This window comes from Gymnodraco acuticeps, unplaced genomic scaffold, assembly GCF_902827175.1.
Source record: "Gymnodraco acuticeps unplaced genomic scaffold, fGymAcu1.1, whole genome shotgun sequence".
NCBI classification, from domain to species: Eukaryota; Metazoa; Chordata; class Actinopteri; order Perciformes; family Bathydraconidae; genus Gymnodraco; species Gymnodraco acuticeps.
Window position 1 is genome coordinate 9,115 of NW_022989789.1, and position 23,648 is coordinate 32,762.

The 23,648-nt window shown below is 42.3% G+C and overlaps 1 protein-coding gene across 1 annotated transcript; it reads right to left on the bottom strand.

Annotated features, from left to right (window-relative positions):
- Window positions 1-280: 280 nt before the first annotated feature.
- LOC117549833 (solute carrier family 22 member 13-like) lies at window positions 281-23,193 on the bottom strand. Its single transcript, XM_034221933.1, has 10 exons — window positions 22,808-23,193; window positions 11,389-11,492; window positions 7,477-7,631; window positions 6,099-6,270; window positions 4,295-4,415; window positions 3,313-3,401; window positions 2,931-3,145; window positions 2,737-2,845; window positions 2,467-2,661; window positions 281-1,390 (listed from the first exon to the last, which is right to left on the bottom strand). The coding sequence occupies exons 1-10, from the start codon at window positions 23,180-23,182 to the stop codon at window positions 1,327-1,329; spliced, it is 1,599 nt and encodes a 532-aa protein (XP_034077824.1). The 5' UTR covers window positions 23,183-23,193; the 3' UTR covers window positions 281-1,326.
- Window positions 23,194-23,648: the final 455 nt, after the last annotated feature.

Sequence of the window (23,648 nt, forward strand, 5' to 3'; positions counted from 1 at the left end):
GACAAATACATTTTTCACCAAACTTGCTTCTGTTGTAAACAGTGCAACAAAAAGTTAAGGTGAGACACCGACATAATCAAATCAATCAACTGCAACAATTATTAATGATTTACAACGGATAACGGATTGTTATTGAAATATGGATGAACTTGGCATAAGCCTGAATAGCAGACTATTGAACTGTAAAACACATTATTTCTTATACCGGTAAGACTGTATCACGGATAAGCTACCTTAAGATATGGCTATTCAATTAAAATAAAAACACTGTCACATTAATAGAGACAAATATAACAGATGATTAACCGTTTTAATGTTGCTTCACCACCGCATATAAATTGAGCAAAGACCAATCAGCTTCGTTTGGATCGGGGTTTAAGGTACAGCAGAACAGTGAAACATAACTTTAACTAAACTATTTTGCTTATTGTACTGTAGCATGCAAAATTACTCACCACTGCATGGGGAGTTCTACTGCATATTTCACTACCAACAACTGTTCAGAAGAAAGGGAAACTACGACGAAGGCTTCGGACACGTTCAACACAAGAACCGATGGCTTCTGAGAAACTCTGCTGACGCGGTGTCCAGTGAGTCGGAGGCATAGAGACTCAAACAAAGTGAGTACCATATATATCCTTTTGTTGTTCATAAATGGTTATTAATGTGGCATCCCTTCATTTAAAACTGTGTCTTGTTTCTCTCCTCAGCTGATTTAACGGTGAACACGGAGAATCATGACGATGCGTTTGAGGCACCAACGAGTGTTTAAATCTGTGTGTTCATAATACGTGATAATGTGTTGATGCATAACCCGCCTATTGCTTCAATGGTTTAACTTTAATCAATCAGTTTTGATCATTTACCGTTTGTTTAGTTTAGAATTACCACAACGAATCACAGTTAACTTTTTGGAAGATTCTATCTTTTGGTCACAGTGTTAATTAAAAATAGGTTTGACAAATAGGAATACAAAAAGTAACAGATTTGATATTAAAATCCTGGGTATGCAGAAAGATCCAAACATTTACTAATTTTTTTGTTGCAAATGTAGATTCGAAACACATTGGAATTGTATGTCTGTATAATAATATTAATAATAATAATATGAATTATTTGCCTTTTATTAATTTATATAAAGTTGTAATTTCTGTGTGAATATCTCAGGTTTCCCCTGAAGCTAAATTGTTGCCCCAATACTTTTTTTTCAACACTTTCAACAAAGCTCTGGTAAATTACATTTTATTCACATAACACTTTTATCCCAACAACACCGATAAAAAGAGGTTGAAAAAAAATGCAAATACATGTAGAAAAGTTGTCTGACTATAACAAAGGAAGAATGACTTCCTCACTGTGTCGGTTCTCCAAAGCTCCATTTGATGGTTTTCTAGAATTAAAAACAGAACAAATTATTGTTATATGCAATTATTTACACCTAATAGAGAGCCTAAGTCCCTCCCTTTCCGGTGGACCACCATGGGACCTTATTTTGGAAAAAATATGTATGGTAGTCAATGGCGAGATAAATAATGTTTTGATCCCGTTTGAATTGTGCCACATATGATGTTTGTCAATTTAAAAAAAATGTTTTCCAAGTCAAGAAAGTCCAAGAGCAAGTGATGTCATAAATGGGGCGAAGCCTGCAAGCTAGTTCAGGCAGTCAACTCGAGCACTTATGCTGCATTCATACTTAACGCCCCTTGCCGCTCTACAACAGAGTCTCCTTAATATGCCGCTCTATTTAACCTGCCAGATATCTCTCTATGCTTTGCTTGCTGCTGCTATTGCTGCAGCTACTTCCACGTCGCTGCTGCTTGCTGCCCCACCACCACCCCAGCTTCCACCTGCAGGCTCGGGGGTTAGTTATTTAATCATCACTCATCGTGCTATGTATATCTATGGAGTGATGATGCCCGAGCCAAGTCGCCAAACTCAAAGACGTGAGCTGTCTGACTGACAGAAACCTTGTACAACCTTGTACCGCCGGTCCCGCATGCTGGCTCTTACAGACTAACTCCCCTTTTGTGTAATAGCAGCTCTCAACATGCCCAGACGTGTAATGATTTCCACCTCGTTTACTGTAATACTTTTCACCTCAATCTGAAAGAAAGAGGTGAAAGGTGCCAAGGTGACAGCCATCTTGGTGTTGGTGACGTGTGTTGTGCGGGACCAGAGATGTAGTTCATTGAGCGGTTTCACACAAAACAAAGTGTTACTTCACAGTTTTACGACAAACTTTTTTTTTCTTGACTTGCAAAATTATCTTTTAAATTGACAAACATCATATGTGTAATTCATGGCACAATTCAAACGGGATCGAAAGATAAAATGTTCTCTCGCCATTGACTTCAATACATACTTTTTCCGAAATAAGGTCCCATGGGTCGGAAGTACTGTAGAAGGGCGGGACTTAGGCTCTCTATACATTTGTTTTTCAAATAAAGCTGTGTATACTGCACTCACTCGGGCTCAGTGTGGTCCTGGAGTTCCACATTGAGGGTTTCAGGCAGTAACAAGCAGAGACCAGCAGCAGTGATGGGCACGATGCCGTATATCAGCATGGGGATGGAGTGATGGTAGACGTCCAGGAGTCTCGCCAGTGGAGCCAGGATCCCCGCCACGCGACCAAACATCGAGTTCACACCAAAACCATTCTGCCTGCAAGAACACACAATGGTGAATGGACTGCGTTCATACAGCGCTTGAAATGCAATTGAAAAAGAGTGACATTACCTTAAAATAGTTGGGTATAATTCTGTAGTGTACACATAGATTATGTTGAAACTGGCAGTAGCAGCAAACGTCCCGATGACTGCTATGGTTGTCACCACGGCAGGAAGATCTGATGGGGAAATAATACATTGCAACACATAGTGAACGTGAAAAAAACGACACGTCTATAACAAATGTTTTCATGTACTATATACCTTTTGGGATGGCAAGGACCATGAGGCAAGAAGCTCCCCCGAAGAAAAGGAAGCCCACTAGTCCTGTCCTCCTTCCGATGCGTTGCATCAGAGCGTAAGAAGTAGCCCGTGCAGGAAATTCGACGACTCCAAAGATGAACAGTGTGAGGTAGATATTGAGGCCAAAGCTGCCCACATTCAGGGTCAGTCCGTAGTAGAGAAGATTTACTGCAAACCTGGTACAGTTGGAGAATAAGAAAGACATTTTGTTCAAGTTCCCAATCAAGGATTAATGTGACAAATGTGAACAATTAACAGCGTGGCGATTAGATATCATTGATAAACATTAGTCATACTGATTCACTGACTGAGAAAGAACAGAGCAATTGTTATGAAGACCCACCAGTTGTAGCCCATTATGAGAGTAAGTTTTCTCAAATACGATATCCGGAAGATGTCGAACACGTTTCTTCTTCTGGATGTTCCCTCAATCTCAAGTTTAGGAAGTGAAAAGAAAGAAAATGAGTATGTGTCACAAAGAGGTTTAAACGGAAGAGGATTAGGGCCACTTGATTTTATTTTGAGATCGGATAAAAAGTGATTTGATTTTTTTTATTTTTGAGAAAAAAAATCTGAATTGTGAGGATTCGTATAATTTTTTTTAGATTTAAAAAAACGTTTTAAACAGTATTCCAACTTTTCTTAAAATTCAGATTTTTTTCTCAGATTTCTGACTTATTCTCAGAGAATTTACTTTTTCCTAACAATTCTACGGAGCCCTGGAGGGTTCATAAAGAGAGGAAAAAAAACGAGGCCACATTTTATTAAAGGAGACCTGTCATGGCCATTTGCACTGATCATAATTCCATTGTTGAGGTCTACTAGAATAGATTTATCCATCCATCCATCTTCTCCCGCTTATCCGTGGTCGGGTCTCGGAGGTATCAGTTCCAGCAGAGAGCCCCAAACGTTCCTTTCCCCTCATCAACCAGCTCTGACTGGGGGATCCCAAGGCGCTCCCAGCAGGCCAGCGAAGAGATATAATCCCTCCACCTGGTCCTACTGTAGGTCTAACCCTTGGTCTCTTCCCAGCTGGACGTGCCTGGAACACCTCGGCGCCCATGTGGCATCCTAACTAGGTGCCCTGAACCACCTCAACTGGCTCCTTTCGACGCGAAGGAAGAGTAATAATAATAACCTATTCTAAAAATAATGTACTTTTCCTCAGATTTTTTACTTTTTTTCCACTTTAAACTCAGAATTCTGATTTCTCAGAATTCATTTTTTGTCCCCTCAGAATTCTGACCTTTTTAGCAGATCTCCAAAAAATGATCTCATGTGGCCCCAATCGTCTTCCGTAGGTTTATAGCGTTGACACAGCTCACCTTGTCCAGCAGATGTTCTGGTACCGTGGTCCCGTTCAGCCGGGCAGCCCTCTGCAGCTCCTTCAGCGCCTCCTCCTTCCTGCCCTGGGTGATCAGCCAGCGGGCGGACTCTGGGAGAAACCTAAAGATAAGATAAGACTTTATCCTGAAGGAAATTGTTGTGCCAGAGCCACAAAAATACAACAAACACAGCAGCATAACAGCAAAACTGTACAGTAAAAGACGGGGTTACAGATGGGGTCCAAAACTAGCACGCCCCATGAATGTCTGGGAGCAAATTCATTTTATATGCTACACAAACAGTGGCGACTGGTCATTAGGGGCACAGCCCCACCTAGTGTCAGCAGAAAGTATTAAAATAATGATTACAACAAAATGCAAAAAATAAATTAAAATATATATAAAATATATTTTAAGATCATGTCTAATCATCTGATTCGTCTGTACATTGCTGTTTTAGTATTTGTTCTTCTAATTAGTGTCTACAGTGTGTGCCTATTGAGCTGTTTGTTTAGAGCCATGTGGGACAAAACCCGATCCTGCCCCTCCCTCTCACTGTCTAAGTGAACGGTGACTGTAAAAACTACACTGCGCATGCTCAGAGTATTTTCCTATTTAATGTGTGTGGCAAAAAATAATGACCAAAGGGACATAGAGCTGCCATCCCCACCATACGTCATCTCACATAATTCAGAGCTGATTGGCTGTAAGTATGTGTGCCGCGAAAAGTGTGGTGTGTGAAGAGCAGGTGAAGAGGAGGAGAGAGACGCGTCCTAAAACCAGGAAGTAAGCTGCGCATGGCTTCCCTCCACAAAAAAGCAATGAGATTTCTCCATAGGATTTTAGAAAATAGCTCAAAATAAGATCTGTGGGAAACGTAGCTGTTAGATAAATGTACGTTTTGTTCAGCCGGATAATATCCACATGTCTACCCTACTTTTATAATTTTCGAATCATAAATCCATCATTTAGATTTTTGAAACTACAAGAAGATAAGGAGGACTTTTACAAAAAAGTAATAGAGATTTTTGTCCAGAAGGATAGGCAAATGGACTTCATCTTCAAGTCAAGGTAAGACCACCATTTTATTGAAAATGGGATCTTACTAAGAGAGAACAATTCAATATGTAAATGATAAAATTACATTTTTTGGGTATCCTTCTGTTGAACTGTCTGTTTAATATTAATTGAAGCATCAGACTAAAGAGGCTTTTGAAAATAATATTATATTTTGATTTAGGTCAAAATATAATATTTGTAAACCTGAAGAGTCAGTGCCAGAAGCTTATAGACATCTAAGTGTTTTGTGCCACACCACTTTTGTACATATAGAAACGCCACTGGATTCGTTGAATTTTTGGAATATTGGGTTGCAGATTAGAATTATCCAAAGCGGGGTTCGTTTAGCATGAAACACTTGACATAACTAAATGATAAGTTAAAAAATAAAGTAGAAAGAAAGTGAGGTCAAAGAAAACTATTTCTGCTAAAAGGTTAGCAATGATTGAGAGTCAGAGCTAAATATTTCAAATGTGTGTATCTCACACTGCACTGTCACTTTAATTCATGTTCCTTTGTTATTCATGCTTTATTATCTTTGCTTTTAAATGTGTTTTTAAATGCCATTTTATAATTTGTTTCTTAATGCTCAATGTCTTTCATTTCTGTAAATCACTTTGAATTGCCTTGTGTTGAAATGTGCTATATAAATAAACTTGCCTTGCCTGAAGACACACAGGATCAAAATCACACACTTTTACTTGTTATAATTCAAACCATTCTTATCGCGAGTGTTACTGCTGACCTGTAATAGACTGCAAAGAGGACTAGAAGAGGACTGAAGAGCACCAGCTGCAGGATCCTCCAATCGCGGATTAAATAGGCGATGCCCGACAGTAAGGTCAGTCCCACACCGCAGAACGTTAAGGTGATTGTTGTGAAACGAGCAGCGTAAGAGGGACCAGTCCACTCCACCCCTGTAACACAGATATATATAGACATTTTATTTATTAGGATAAACCCCTTGAGAAGCACCATCTCGTTTTCAAGGGGGTCCCGACAAAAGCAACGTCTTACAGACATACATGAACAAAATAACCGAAAGCAAAGCATGACAAACCACGTACAGTCTGTTTAGTAAAATGCATGTAATACAATCATTACAATTTTATAGACAGTCGTGTCTAATAGATCAGTTTCATCAATGACAAGAGCAGACCAGCTGAAAGTGAGCATATTGGGATTTAATCTATTCTTACGTTTCATTTTGGAGTGAAAATTGAGTTTAGTAGAGGTTGCCAGCTCAGTGTCCTCTGTCCCTTAATATCTGTAATAATTTAATATCTAACATAATGTCCGTGCACCACCTGAAGTTAAACCAAGCTGCTACTTCCTGTCCTATCTTTACTTCTTTGGTGAACCTTGATGTGACACGAGATGGCCTTTCCATCCAACATCACTCACAAAAGTGTCAGCTATAAATATAGTGTCAAACAAATTATTGATAATCCATAATTCCATTTTTATGCAAAAAACGGAGAATCAAAATTAGCTAATAATGGTAGCCACCAGAGGCTAGCGCAGCTTCCGGTTTTTCTACGCGTCACTATCATTCCTTATTTGGTAAACTGTGTGTGTATGTGGAACTTCCCTCGATTCCATTGGCTCTGACGGTTAGAAAGAGGTGTCAATCATCAAAATCGACCAAGGGGGGCCAGAGATATGAAAAATCCACCCAAATGACCCCAGAAGTGTTTTTCTTTTGCTAAATCTCTCTAAAAAGGTCAAACTTCACTTGTTTTGCATCAATCTTGATACAGGGTACTTATTATATGTTGTACTTTGGATTCCTAAAGCTTTTAGTCTACTAACCCATCATCCAAGGGTAGTTTTCACTATAAGTAAAAAAGTATTTTTGGACAGACACTATAATTTACATTTTTTTACTATGTTCAATCTGAATTTTCTTTAAAATAAAAAACATCTATATTGATTCTGACTTTTCTACATCCAACTCACAGGTTTATCATTACTTTGAGAAAAAAGATTATTAATTTTCCCCTTTTAGAAGGGAAGATATGGTCATTTGTTCTGGAAATGTCATTTTCGAGCTTGAGACCTGAAAAACAGGCTTGGGGCCTAACAGGTAAAATAGCTAATGATGATGGGAAGAACAAACCTACCCATCACAGATATGTTCATCTGAAGGTTGATACTCGAGGTGCCGCAGAGAAATTTGAAAAACATGTAAACGTAGATGTTGGGGGAGAAAGCTGAACCAACACTGAAGAACAGGAGGAGAGAAACACAGAGCAGGATCGAGAAGCGCCGTCCAAACCTGCAGGGAGAGGAGAGAAGACGTATGCTTTCACCTCAACACGATATAAACTACAGATAAGATTAACCACCACGGAGCACCACAGGAGGTCTTTCCACCCTGTGGCCATCAAACTCTTTAACTCGTCACCCTTCAGTAAAGGGAACTGAGAACTTCCACACCAACACTATGTGCCAGAGATGTTCACAAGTCTTTTTTTGCAAGTCCAAGTCAAGTCTCAAGTCTTTGGTCACGAGTCTAAGTCAAGTCTCAAGTCTTTGTGGGGTGAGACTTGATCAAGTCTCAAGTCTTTGGTCACGAGTCCAAGTCAAGTCTCAAGTCTCTAAAAAATAAAAGTCTCATGTCTCTTCTGGTTGTAATAAGCCTTCTATTGTCTGCTGCTATCCAGTCTGTTAAGAATACTGCACAGCTATATCTAAGACATTCAAAGCATTGACTGTATTATTATCACTCCTATATCTATTAGCATACAGTATCAGTACTGATTAGTTGTTTGTTATATGATCACTTTAAACAGGCTATTGCAATGCAATATGAGGAAAAACATCACACTTTAGCTAAATGCAAACAACTTATAAGCAAAACACTTCAGAATCAGAAATCAGTATCACAAATACTTTATTAATCCCCCGCAGGGAAACTGTGTTAAAAGTACTTCAAAGTAAACATTTGTTCTGTGCCATTTGCAACTAAAAAACTATTGCTGCAATATTATCTGAAATATACTGAACTGGTGATATTAAAACATGACCTGTTCCAAAAGAGATATCTACCATTAACACCATTTACCAGCCAAATGCTGGTAAATCATGCAAGTGGCTGGTACTGTATGTTGCACGCACCAGCCAAACATAACAATGGCAATCTATTGAGTGGCTGGTAACATTTCAACATTCACTAGGCTAGCCATTTGGCCAGTGGACAAAAATGTTAAAATGTGACCTCTGCAACCATATTGTTTAATTACACTGGGTCTCTAATTACATCTTTTAAGTCTACTATAAATAAACATATTCCTCTATCCTCTCACTCAAACCCAGTGTAATGGTAACCTGATAAACCTGTAACATTAACGTTACGTGGTCAACAATAAACCTGTAACCTGCCTATAAACCGACAGATGTATGTATGTATGTAACTATGTATTTTTCTACTTTTAACGTTAGCCATGTAATGATTAACGTTACCGACCTTTTTTATGTCATGTCAAGAGTTGGATGTCAACGCCACTCAACGCAAACAAGTGTGACAAGCAAACATTCACTCATCTTTTCAAATATTCAGTTACAAAGCTAGTAGCAAGCTAAGTTAACATTACATAGCTGATGCTGAGCTAAACATGTTTGCTAACCGTCCATATGCGTTAATGTGACTGACCTCTCCGGGTGAGTTTTCAAGTGCCTGATGAAATTTGACGTTGTTGCACCAGCATCCTCGATTTTAATATTGCAGACTTTGCAGTGTGCGCTCCTTCTGTTGGTGCCGCCGGCGTTTTGTTCGAAGTTTTTATAGTTGAACCTAATTACAAGCGGTACAGCTGCAGGTGTGCCGCCGGTCGCCATGGTGTTACCATGATGTTAATGTTAAAGGTGGGGTAGGTAAGTTTGAGAAACCGGCTCGAGATACACTTTTTGTTATATTCCATGGAATGCTCTTAACATCCCGATAGCCGGCCCGGCTAAAATAACTGGATGGCCTACCTGCCTATCAGCCTTCCATCGGGGCACAAACTGATCTCGTGCCCTCATTGGTCATGTGCGCGTTCGTGTGTGTTGGAGGAGGGGCTCTGTGAGGAAGTGGCAGATTTTCTCCGGTTGTGTATTTTCAAATTCTAGCGATCTCGAGCCGGTTTCTCAAATTTACATACCCCACCTTTAATACGCCAAAAATAGAAAACACAATGATTGTTCACGAGTCCCAAAACACGAGTCCAAGTCGAGTCCGAAGTCTTTTGAGCAGGAGTCCAAGTCAAGTCTGAAGTCTCTGTGTGTGCGACTTAAGTGCGACTCGAGTCCGAGTCACAAACTCGAGTCCCCATCTCTGCTATGTGCAATATAAATATCATTACTGTTTTCCAAGGCCCATAACTTTGACCCAGTTTATCAGTTCAAACTGTCCTGACTGAGCACACGCACCTCGTAACCTTGGCTGCTGTGCTCTCAGTGTTCTGTCTCCCTGTTCCTGCCTGTTGGCGTCAGCTGATAGAGGTGTTATGATTCCATGTTCCTGTCTGTTGGCGTCACCTGATAGAGGTGTTATGATTCTATGTTCCTGCCTGTTGGCGTCAGCTGATAGAGGTGTTATGATTCTATGTTCCTGTCTGTTGGCGTCAGCTGATAGAGGTGTTATGATTCTATGTTCCTGTCTGTTGGCGTCAGCTGATAGAGGTGTTATGATTCTATGTTCCTGTCTGTTGGCGTCAGCTGATAGAGGTGTTATGATTCCATGTTCCTGTCTGTTGGCGTCAGCTGATAGAGGTGTTCTGTCTCCCTGTTCCTGCCTGTTGGCGTCAGCTGATAGAGGTGTTTTGTCTCCCTGTTCCTGCCTGTTGGCGTCAGCTGATAGAGGTGTTATGATTCTATGTTCCTGCCTGTTGGCGTCAGCTGATAGAGGTGTTATGATTCTATGTTCCTGTCTGTTGGCGTCAGCTGATAGAGGTGTTATGATTCTATGTTCCTGCCTGTTGGCGTCAGCTGATAGAGGTGTTATGATTCTATGTTCCTGCCTGTTGGCGTCAGCTGATAGAGGTGTTATGATTCTATGTTCCTGTCTGTTGGCGTCAGCTGATAGAGGTGTTATGATTCCATGTTCCTGTCTGTTGGCGTCAGCTGATAGAGGTGTTCTGTCTCCCTGTTCCTGCCTGTTGGCGTCAGCTGATAGAGGTGTTTTGTCTCCCTGTTCCTGCCTGTTGGCGTCAGCTGATAGAGGTGTTATGATTCTATGTTCCTGCCTGTTGGCGTCAGCTGATAGAGGTGTTATGATTCTATGTTCCTGCCTGTTGGCGTCAGCTGATAGAGGTGTTATGATTCTATGTTCCTGCCTGTTGACGTCAGCTGATAGGTGTTATGATTTTATCTTGTTATGCAGCATGTTGATGATGCTCTCGGAACTAGCTAAATACAGGGGTCTGGGGTAGAGTTCTTCAGAATTGACGTGGCAACTCTACCGTGCAGTCAGATCGTGGCTGCTGTGACTTGTGATGTGAATTCTCCGGCCGAAGCTCCAAATAAACCATCAGTGTTTGACATCAAAGCTCCTGCTCTACCCGTGTCTCTTTCCTGAGTCGGTGACTCCCACTGCATTGCTACTACACAGAAGTTTCCCTTACAATTACCATCATTACAAAACACTCGCTGCTATATGACATGTGCAATATTATTATTGTTAACAATGTGCTATGATAACGTGCAATTACGTATCTGCCACTGCGTTTATTTGCACTACTAAAGACTGTTAATAGTTACATTAATTATGTGACCGTCTGTTTCCTGTAGATATGTAATTGCACGTTTAGTGTACAGTTTTAATATTATTATCATGCTGCTGTGTTTGTTGTATTTGTATGGCTCTGGCACAACAATTTCCTTCGGGATAAATCAAGTCTTATCTTATCTTATAGATTATTTTTGTTATTTTCTAAAATAGTGATAATAACATACGTGCATAGATAAATACATCATTATTTATATTATTAATAATAATTAGATTTAAAGAAAAAATAGACAAACAAAAAGGTGGATGTGTTTTGGATTCTTACCGGTCAGAAATCGCCCCATAAGCCAGCGCTCCAACCAGAACTCCGGCCATGGAGATGGACTGGGACGCCTCGATCAAACCACTCCTGTCACAAACTACATCAAACTGAAGTGAGAGGGGGACACAAATAAACAAAAACAGAGACCTTACTGCAGTATTTGTTTATAAAGTTATCAGTACAGTCACCACAGGCAGATAAGAATTTATGGAGGAGGTCATCGCTTCTCAAACATCAGAAACATTTACTTTTAATCAGTGGTGTAGTGCGGATCACAGCTTACCACGGCTGAAGACTTCTCCACGCTGCTTTCAAACTGTGAGTTAACAACGTAGGCCCTACGCTTCACTTGGAGGCTGTCTGAAGGTGTACACATGTCTCAGATGGACTTGGTATCACATTAAGAACGATATTCAGTGATAAGTCTGGCAACAATAGCTGGTTTAAATGATTTATTCGAGCTCGCAATGTTTTGAACAGACATCCCCTGTCAACTCGTTTTTCTTTTTGTAGTCCCCGCTGTTCGCGTCCGGATATCGCCATCGTAACCACAACCTCACACACTGGTACTGAATATGCATCAAAGTCTTCCTACCGAGCCAAATATACCAAAAGATTTATGTAAATGACAGAAGAAGCGATCGAAATGTGTATTTCAGTCGAAGGCCACGCCCCCCCACCTCTGTAAACCAGTTGATCGGGGAACCAGTTAATCCGAAACACCCGGCCGTCAGCGAACCGATCCGGCTTTTCTGCGCGACACACAAAAATGCTGTGTGTGCAGTCCCGCACAGTGCGGTCACCTGGTGGGGAAAGATGCGGCTGCCAAATTGAGAAGTGTACCTCTGTCAAATGACACCATCAGACGACGAATTGAGGACATGTCTGCTGATATCAAATCACAACTGCTGGAAAGACTGAGAGGGTCTAAATTCGCGGTTCAATTGGATGAGTCCACTGATGTGTCCGGCTCTGCGCAGCTCATCGCGCTGGTTCGCTACCCGTGGGAAGGAAGGATTCAGGAAGATTTTTTATTTTGTCAAGAGTTGAGGGGGCGAGCAACAAGTGAGGAGATTTTCAATGTTGTAGATATGTTCAGTGCTTGAATTGGAATGAAAAACGTGCCAGTACTCTAAAATCAGCAACTTTTTCAAGTCAATTTTATATATACAGCCCACAAACAAGAATTTGGCTACTATAATGCTGGTGGGTTTGTCTCTTTACTACTGTATATTTTAGAAAGGTTCACTGTACTTAACATTTTTTATGATAGGCAGCGGATATGGCTAAAGCTCAGTAAGGTCAATATTAACTGAAAATATAGCAATCAAAGTCTAGATCTTCTGCTGAAGACACATGAAGCAGAGACCTTTCAGGTGAGAGCCCCTCTGGTGGTGTTCAACATTAATGACAAGGAAACAAAGCTCTGGTCAGAAGCATTTTTTATAAAAAGCTTTAACAAAATTAAGTATTTCTGTACATTTTGAATGCAATCTAACTTTCCAACTCAGAAAACGAAAAACGAAAAAGTGCCAAAAGTCTTCTCACATGGCTGAGCTGCTTTGCAATATACTTCACCACTGAAGAATACAAATATGTATAAAGTAAACTATGATGCAATCTAACTTTCCAACTCAGAAAAATGATAAAGAGCATGAACAAAGAACATGTAAAAACACATGCAAAATTTGCACAATCTAAAATGAGAAACTGTAACTGCAAGTAACAAAGTCTGAGCCATGGTAAAGAGTTACATTGAACACCAAGCTGATCAGATAACTCCCTGGTTGGTCTGAAGTCCTTCTATCGCCAGGATCTGTACAAATCGGCACATTATGCCAAAAGTCTTCTCACTGGGTGAGCTGCTTTGCAATATACTTCACATTGTTAGAAAAGGCTCCAGAAGGCCTTGGGGACATCAGTATCAGGGGCTGGAGCTGGACAGGCTCTTTCATCAGCACTTCTCCTTCCCTTTGCCAGCCAGGACCTCACATACTGTTCCGGATTGAACTGTCCTAGTGATGGTCCATTACATTTAATGAAAACCAGGCTGGACAGTCGGCTGACAGAGAGAGCATTCCTTTTTGCAGTAAGGATATCGTTCATGCAGCTGAATGCCCGCTCACACTCACTAGTGGAGACAGCGATGGTTCGGACTGCTTTCAGTAGAGGCTCCATGGCAGCAGGTGTACGGGATGCCCTGGTTTCCTTGTATTCGCGAAAGCCCTGAACAGTCTCTCTTCTGTCCACTTTCAGCACTTCGCACAAACGTAGCACCTCTACGTCCCCATACTGTACGTCTAACTCCTCTTCAGGCCAACTTCCAGGATGGATAACTTTCATGTCCTGGATTAGCTGATTGTCCCGGGCCTCCCGGCCATGTAATGGGATTTCTCTTGTGCTGACATGAGAGGAGGTTGTGGAAGTCATTCTGTGTCTCAGATTCTCTACCATACTGGCGGAAAAACTGACCTGCATGAATCTGTACAAGCCTGCCATTCTCACGCAGGGCAAACACCCTTGAAGGACTTCTCAGCTAGAGCTGTATGAACTGTAGTCATGTGTGAGCCAGGCATGGTGACCATGGATTCAAAAACTCGTATTTCTCGAGTTAAGAGCCTATCTGCTGTAGGCAGTGTCATCTCTCTTTTTTGGAGTTGCCGAGGGAGGTCGCTGAGCTCTGTGAGCGCATCGTACATCAGTCCCAGATTGCTGACAAACGTTGCAGATGTGAGCACATCATCCAGGCCCTTGTACTTTGCTCTGTCTCTGGAATCCCTGCTCGTGTCGTTTGCAGCATTTGTGAAGTGATCATGAAGCACTCGGTAGTTTTCCCAGACTGCTCTGACGCTCCTTTCACTTGAAGCCACCCAGCGGATGGACAAAACACGCCCTATCACCAGGAGACGCTGTCCGACTGCTTGCGCACACTGCGCTAACTGCCTCTGATTTTTGGGGGAGGCATGGAACAAGGAATAGAGTTTGTCAAAAAAGATCTGGAAATGATTGAGCCCTGAGACCTCCTTGACCACATCCCCAACTGCCAGCTCTAGACGATGATTGGAGCAGTGCCACACAAACAGGCTTGGGAATTTACTACACAACTGGGTAGCAACGCCTGTTCTCTTCCCTAGCATGACTGAAGCCCCATCACATGCAAAATAAACGAAACACTGACCTAAAAAGTCCTCGTTAAAATCTCTTCCAAGACACTCCATTAACGCCTTTGTGATGTCATCAGCCGTTGTTCCATCCAACTCGATCAGCTCCCAAAAAAACGTTTCGGGCTCAGCATCAGCTAATGCTGAGCGTAGACACACAACAAGCACCGTTTTACCACTAATAGTGGTAGATTCATCGACCAAAACACAGAGTTTTCTTTGGTTTTCTGTAATGTCTTTTGCCATTTTTTTCTTCAGCTCATGAGCTATGTGGTCGATGATTTCGCCACAGGTTTTATTGGAGTGCAAAACCCTGCCCACGTTCAGCCCATTCAGTTTCTGTACATTCAAATCAATTGGCATGTCTGTGAATGGCCGGCTATGTTTGCCAATTTTATATGCCGTTCGAAAAACTCTGATAGTGGTGTCTAATTCAGATTTATGCATAGACTGCACTTGATGTTGAATAGTTTCACGTGAAGCAGATGTAAGGATGTCAGCAGCTTTTACATGGGCTTGTGATTCTTTATGTTCTTTGATTTTTTTCTCAGGCTAGCTTGTTATTTGCCCTTGTCAACACCGAAATGAGACACTGCACACTCACCCCATTCAGTTGACAGTTTCAGTCCTTGTCCAGTGTGTATTCCCAAAGATTTGACATCTCTGCATATCCGACATCCTAGCTTCTTATCTTTAAGAAGGAGCCATGCATTGGTCTTGCAAAAATATTGCACCTGGTCCGTTGTCCAGCAGTCAGGTGCATCGCTTTGCCCGGTGTTGGTGGTGGCAGTTGCGCCAGCAGCAGCTAACGTTAGAGGCTCTGGAGGAGGCGGCGGAGCTAGTGCTAATGCTAATGCACTAGAACTTGGAGCAGGAGGATCAACCAAAGAAAGCTCCCCATCAGACACAATTTCCAACACAGGCACAGCATTCTCTGTATTTGAAGTTTCTTCCGGCGACAACCGCTGTCTTTTTGCACTTTTATTAATCCACGCTAACATTTTAGAAATGCTAATTTGTGACGTGACTTGCTTTCCTTCTCTCGGGGGCGTGCCTGCTCTGTTCTATCACTCTACATAGCCACCCACTGGGTGGGAGTTGCACTGCATAAACACAACACACGTGCATCTAGGTATGTAAATTGTAAAGCATTAAAACATGGTTTTACTAACAGTTTTCAGTATGTTGTTACTTCGGCATTATTATTATTATTATTTTGAAACGTGTATTACTATTAAATCACGGTCAAATAGGTTAATTTTGACATAGTCGTTTCCACCACAGTATTTACATGGAGAAGATAAGCCCCGCCCCCTCTCCAGCACGTTCTGTTTGAATGACAGGAGTAAACAGCTGACAGCCGCTGTGAAACTCCAGCGGTTAGAGCGATGAGAATGTCCGTTCGGCACCTCATGACGCATCTACTGAGTACCGGGCGGCTGTATATATATATATGGATGTATAATAAGAACGGCGGGAGAGTGTTGAGTACTGGCACGGTGCATGAGTACCGGAGTACCGCCAGCATGCCGGTACTGAGCAAGAAGTGCCGGTACTCCATGGGTCAGAACCAGAAGTGCCGGTACTGCGTACCGGTGAGTACCGGCCCAATTCCAGCACTGGATATGTTCATGGAGACTGGCAATGTGAGTTGGGAGAATTGCATTGCGATTTAAACGGATTACCGGACGCAAGAGTGGGGTGGTTGCTCGTGCCAAGGAGCGCAATCCAATGATGATAGCTACCTATGCTGCACAGGCAGGCTCCGGCGTCAAAATCATTGAGTCCTGAGCTACAGTCCGTTCTCAGCACGGTGGTATCTGTGGTCAACCACATCAAGTGTAAGCCAGCGGCGCCGGATTCATTTCAGAAGTGGGGGGGGGCAAAAAGTGCGTGTGTATGTGACATAGCCTACTTGCCAACCCTCCCGATTTTCGCGGGAGACTCCCGTTTTCCTCGCGGGGTCATATGTATCCCGCATTTCTCCCGATTTCTGACTAAATCTGATTTGTTTCATTCTAACATAACGCACCAAATGTTACTGTTTCCACTCGGACTTCAATACAGCTACACCATTGTTTGGTTTCCATGGTAACGTGTCTCTTTAGTAGCGCGAGCAAATGAAAGTCTGAGAGGGTGTTCAGGAGGAAGATAGTCAGAGAAAACAGAACAAGAATGGACAACTCGACCCTCTGCTCACTCCTTTCCTCTACATTAAACTACACAGGTCCAGCCCACACATCATTCCATCTCTCCTTGTTTCCTGCTACGCTCTTGTTTGACAAGCTGAATGTTGACTGGTGTTTGAAGTCAGCTCTGTGAAAAGCTCCAGTTATTAACTCGGTATTTACAAAGCTGTCATCTCCACATTTGGAGAAAGTTACAAGCCGTTTGACAGCAGCACATCTGCATATTTCACAGAAGGCTCGTTTAGTGGTTTTGCAAATAATTAACCACTCTCTGTTTTTGTACCATTCTGCATTGAAGTACCTTCTCTTTGCCCAAATAAGCTTGTATTGGCCCGTCTCAATGTCCCGACAACAAACCTCCATGCAGTCGGAACCAGCCTGTTTCGGTTCAACGATGCCGGCGGCAGCGGTTTTGACAGCCTCTGCGGCCGCAGAGCTGCTGCTGGGGTTCATCTGGCTGCGCTGGCTCTATGTTGAAGGACCAGGCTCTGGAGCTGGTTCTATGGTTGAAGGACCAGGCTCCGGAGCTGGTTCTATGGTTGAAGGACCAGGCTCCGGAGCTGGTTCTATGGTTGAAGGACCAGGCTCCGGAGCTGGTTCTATGGTTGAAGGACCAGGCTCCGGAGCTGGCTCTATGGTTGAAGGACCAGGCTCCGGAGCTGGTTCTATGGTTGAAGGACCAGGCTCCGGAGCTGGCTCTATGGTTGAAGGACCAGGCTCCGGAGCTGGTTCTATGGTTGAAGGACCAGGCTCCGGAGTTGTGGATGTCAGGGATGTGACATTCAAGTTGTTGAATTTCAGCTTAGTTTGACTGTATTTTGTTTTCTTATGCGCCGGTTCTTCTGACATGTTTGCAAGTTTATCTATCTAGGTTAACGGCTGACACACACTGAACAACGTAACACATAACGTAAACAACGTAACAAATAAACACATCTAAGCTTTGTTATTGGTTGTAATGTACATGGATACATTTGAATGGTGTGACAATGTCCTATTTGATTGGATTAAAATGTACATATTTTTCCTGTTATGTCTGCCTGCTGTATTTTACCTAATGCAAAGTGACCTGCTCCATCGAAATCAGTCGCATTGATCCGAAGACACATTTTGAGTTGTATACACTGTTGGAAAGAGGAGATTCCTAGCTTTCTAATGATATCAGGATTGTTTTTGTACTATATTAAGCAAAATATGTCACATTATATAATGACTGTCACCGAGTCATCATTTTGAGAAAAAGGCCTCAAAGTTTCCTCTTCTCTGGATCGATCTGATTGATTATTAGCGGAGCAAATGATCAAAGTAGTACGGAGGGAAGATATTTCCGTTTGGATTACTGGTCTGGGGGGAGCTCGCGAGTGTGTGCGTGTATACCACGTGTGTTTGTGTATTTTTGCGTTTGTTTCCCGGGGAAAACACTGACGAGAAACACCGGCTGTTGTTATGCTTGCTGTGACGTTAAATTACTCCGTTCTCCGCTTGTAATTATGCCGAAGCTTCAAAGTTGTATTTATCTTCTGAATTTGCCGAAACAAGTTTAATATTCTGAAAGCCAAGACTTTGTTTATTTGAAATCAGATGAAAACAAACTGTAACGGACCCTGCGGTGTTATCTATGATTACTATGCCTTACATTCATAATGTCAACGGAGGGAGGGTGAGCAGCGCTGTGGAACAGCAGAGTGGCGAGTGAGAGGCGAGCTGTGTTCTTCCCTTTACAAGCTTCAAACATGCCTGTAGCTAATGAGATTGAATATAACAATCAAAAATAACAAAATATACACAGCTAGATCAGATGGCGTTCTTTTTAGATGCGACTTTAGAGTAGAGGGGAATTATTGAAACGGGATGTGTACAGTGTTCCGGCATCCGCTGCTGCGAAAATGTGGGGCAGGGCCGTAAAGTGGGGGGGCCAATGGCCCCCCCGCTTCCGGCGCCCTTGGTGTAAGCCACTGCAGTCCCGTTTATTCGGCCAGCTCTGCACGGAGATGGGCGCAGGACAGGACACCCTGCTGTTCCATTCAGAGGTGCGTTGGCTCTTCCGTGGAAAGGTGCTACAGCGGGTGTACGAACTGCGCTCAGAGCTGTGTGAGTTCATACAGAATGACAAGCCAACCACTGCAGCACTCTTCTCGGACCCCGAATGGATCGCACAGCTCGCTTACCTCGCAGATGTGTTCAACTTATTGAACGATCTCAGTTTGTCCGTTCAAGGCAGATATGCCTCTATCCTGGAGGTAAGCGACAAAATCAAGGCATTCCGTGCCAAAACAGCGATCTGGAGAAGGCGGGTGCAAAATGGCATTTCAGACATGTTCCCCCAACTCACAGAGTTTTTGGACACAAACCAAATACCAGCTGAGATTGTGAAAAATACAATCGGTTCGCATCTTGCCTCCCTTGGTGACTATTTCACTGACGTTGACACCGATGCCTGGGACTGGGTGCGCGACCCCTTCGTTGCCCATACATCAGCGCGAGGTCTCAGTGGAAAAGCAGAGGAGGAGCTGCTGGACCTGGCATGCGACGCTGAGAATCCGGTTCGGCCAAGGGGGGCATGTGGACTTTTGGCCTTCGGTTGAACAGGAGTATCCGGAAATCGCTGCTGTTGCCATGCGGGTGTTGCTCCCCTTTCCAACCACATACCTGTGCGAGTCATCATTCTCAGCGCTGACCTCCATGAAGACCAAGTACAGGGCTCGGATGGAAGTGGAGAACGACCTAGTGTATGCCTCTCATCTACTTCTCCAAGGATAGAGAAGTTGTGCAGCGAGAGACGGGCCCATATCTCACATTAATGGTAAGAGCGCTCTCTCTCTGTGTGTGTGTGTGTGTGTGTGTGTGTGTGTGTGTGTGTGTGTGTGTGTGTGTGTGTGTGTGTGTGTGTGTGTGTGTGTGTGTGAACAAATTGTAATTTAAAACACATTTCCTACATGTCTACACCACCTTGCCCTCTTTGGATTTAATCAAGAAACATTAACCCTGTATAATGTTAACCAAAACTGTAAAATTATGTGATATTACTAAAAACGTATTATTGGGAATCGCGAGAAGTTTCAGAGCGACAGAGACACAGAGCGTCCCCATGGTAACTCACTCTCACTCCTGCCTGGTGCGCATGGCGCGAGAGGAGAGGGAGAGACGCGGAAGTGAGACTGACTGAGATTACTTTGAGCAACATGCATGGGAATAAGTTACAATATAATACATTTGTGTATATTTCTCGCTATTCAGATGGTCATGGTGCTGCTGTTGTGCAATGTGCAGTAGTGTCCTCTTTTTGCACCATGACATTATCAGTTATGAATTTGTGTGTGTGTGTGTGTGTGTGTATGTGTGTGCACGTGTGTGTGCGCAACAGAAATGTCAGATATGTTGCATTTATTTATTTAGTTTGATATGCGTGTCTTCACTTGCAGAGAGAAGCAATCAGCTTCATGGACTGCCTTGCATCACTACAAAAGTGTCCAGAGCTGGCTGCCATTACAAGTAGTGGTTTGGGATTGTAGCAATGCAGTTGCAGTTGTTTTGCTATTTACTTGATATATGTTGCAATGCAGGCATGTGTTCAATTGTTTATAGCCTGCATTTATTTTGCGATTAGACTTTTATAAATAATTTAACTAAGAGTGAAACACTTGATGTGTTATCTTTATGTGTGTGTGTGTGTGTGTGTGTGTGTGTGTGTGTGTGTGTGTGTGTGTGTTCTGAAATGCACTTCAAATGATCACTTTTCTCTTGATTTCCCTTTGATATTTTGTTTAGGTTACTTGCAGCTAATTGATTGATTGTTTTATGGGTATTCTGTGTTGAGATGGTGCAAATATTTTTAATACATATCCAATATCTTTCTAATACATTTCTCTTGTGTTGTTCTTTCACATAACTAAGACTATAGAAGTGTAAAAAATAGGCTACGTCAGATTATTCCAAGGGACATACAAGTCAAATCAAGTACATTTTTATTTATATAGCCCAAAATCACAAATCAGAATGAGGGGGTCCTTGGTGTATTCTCTATCTTGTAAGGCAGGGGTGCCCAACCAGTCGATCGCGGGGAGATTCCCAGTCGATCGCGAGATGTGTCTAAAAATAGAACAACAATATTCTGTTTTATCGTTAATGTCCTATAACATAATATTCCTGTGCCAGAATAATGTACTTGAACGCATCAAAGCTTTGTGATTGGCCGGCGTGACCCCAATGTGTCACGTGGCTGTTGGGCAGTGGGCACTATTTCGCTGATGTTGTCCGTGTCAACAGGAGTGACAGTCCACAGCCCAAAATATATAATTTTCACTACAAAGTGGGAGGATGATTATTTTTGTATCTATTCCAATTCAAAGTCCATCTGTCTCATCTGCAATGCGAGCGTGGCTTTATCGAAGAAGGGTAATTTAGGAGCGGCATTTCAAAAACAGTGCACAAACGCTACGAGACGGAATTCCCTCCTAATTCTGCCCTACGCTCCAAAAAGGGGAGGGGCCTGAAAGGACAGCTAAATGCACAGCAGTCCATTTTCACCAGGCCCAACAACAAGAGCAAGGCTGCTACCAGAGCATCTTATCGTGTCAGTCACGTTCTTGCGAAACACATGAAGTCTTTCAAAGACGGCGAAGTTGTGAAAGAAGCATTCCTGGAGGCTGCCGACGCGCTTTTGGGGACAGTAAAAATAACAGTAGCATTTCAACAGGTTTTTGATATAATGAAAACTCAAGTTAGATACCGTTATTAATCAGCTGTAAGTTTGAGTTTGTTTGAACTCATTCATTATAATTATTGTACAAAATGGTATAAGAATGCAAACTTAAATTGATTATAGTCTATTATCAATTCAGGTTAAGAAACTAGTGTTGCTTGCATCCTATTTTAAAGGCATTTCTTTTTATACTCTACTAAAATGCAACAAAAAAAGGGTTTGATTCTATTAATTTATTATCTATTAATTTGTATTGCACTTTGTATTGCAGCAGATTCCTGAGTAGCTTCAGATCTGAGTTGTCTTATTAGTAAGCCTCATTTATACTTTTGTAGCAACACTATTGTTATATAATGGCAAAGAAAGGGTTCAGAGTCTTTTCTTTTGTTCCTGTGTCATATGTGGCAGCACTGTTCAATGTTTCTTGAAAACATTACCCACTGTAGTGACGTGTGAATAAACTCCAACTCCGTATCAACAACACTGTTGTGTAACTTCAGTTAAATACTTGTATGTGTGTAGATTAGAAAGAGGTAAGATAAAGGATCTGCAGTATTTCATGAAGTAATAATCGTACAAAGGTCAGTTTTATTCAAGTAGAAGTGTGTATTTACCTGGTAGTAGGCTGTCAGTAATGGCTACGCCTCTCTATTTGGACTGGTAGATCTCAGCAGACTGGCAACTTTAAAAGTAGCTCTCGGTTCAAAAAAGGTTGGGCACCCCTGTTGTAAGGGGTCCTTGGCTGAAAAACAATTGAGAACCTCTGCTCTATTGCACTGGCACAATGCAGGCAGATATGTTCCGTTTCTATATTTCATATTACATTACATTACTTGTTAACATACTCAATACTGTGGGCAATCCCCACAGGAGCAACAGACAGACAGAGTAGTGCTGCTGTACACACACACACACACACACACACACACACACACACACACACACACACCACACACACACACACCACACACACACACACACACACACACACACACACACACACACACACACACACACACCACACACACACACACACACACACACACACACACACACACACACACACACACACACACACACACACACACACACACACACACACACACACACACACACACACACACACACACACGCTTCAAATAAAGTTGCATAAATGACGTTTTTATTATAATTACTGTGAAATATGCCTATTATGTTTTCGTCATTATTACAACAAATACACACTTGCAACTGATAACACTGGCAATGATTTTATATTTATTAGACTATTACAAAAAAAATCATGCTTCAAATAAGTGGGGGTACGGCGTACCCCCGCGTCCAACGCCCGCTACACCACTGGTTTTAATAGTAAAGTGTTTAATATTTACCTCTGTCACGATGCTAGACGCCCAAACAGGTGCGTCATAGTCCCATCCATGTGTGCATCCTGTAGTCTTGTTGATGCCATACGCCTCAATGGTTTCCAAATCAAGATCCACAGGTGTGAACATCTCACAGCTCTCAAAGCCTCCATCCCTGTTCAGTGGGAGGGTGAGATTTCTTTGTCGTTCCTCCGTCAGGTTGGGTCCTCGCTCCAGGATCCAGTCGGTGTTACAGGAATGTGGGAAGTTCAGTCCTACAAACACCTGACTGGCGATGTCGAAAGCAGAAAAAGTGCTGAGGATGCATATTCCAGCCAACAAGCGTTTCTGAAAGCTACCAAACTCCCCGATCTCCCGCAGGATCTCCCCGAAGCTGCTCATAGTGATGCTTGTCTATGCTGTGATGTGATGGATGTGCCAATCTGAAGGTGCTATACCTCAAGGAAGTGAGTGCATTTCTGTGCGCCAGAGGGGTCCAAGAGGAAACCATATTGCAAATGGAAGAACAAAAGGTGAGTTATAAATATATAAGTGTGTTTTGTGCGTTCATAAAAACAACGAAAAGGCGTTAGAATGTGAAATGCAGACATTGATGAGCTAGCAGCAAGTGCATTAGTTTATATGCTATGACTTCCCCCCCCCATCTAATTCAGTACATAATGGTTTCGTTCGTTGATACACAAGTTTGTGCTTTTTGGAACAGTGACGAAACCAAGAGCAACAGCCTGGGGGTTTTCATGTTTCTGTGGAGATTTCATTAAGTGTGTTTAAGTAAGTAAGTAAGTAAAGTTTATTTATAAAGCGCTTTTCACAGACAAAGTCACAAAAAGCAAACAATTGTAATCAT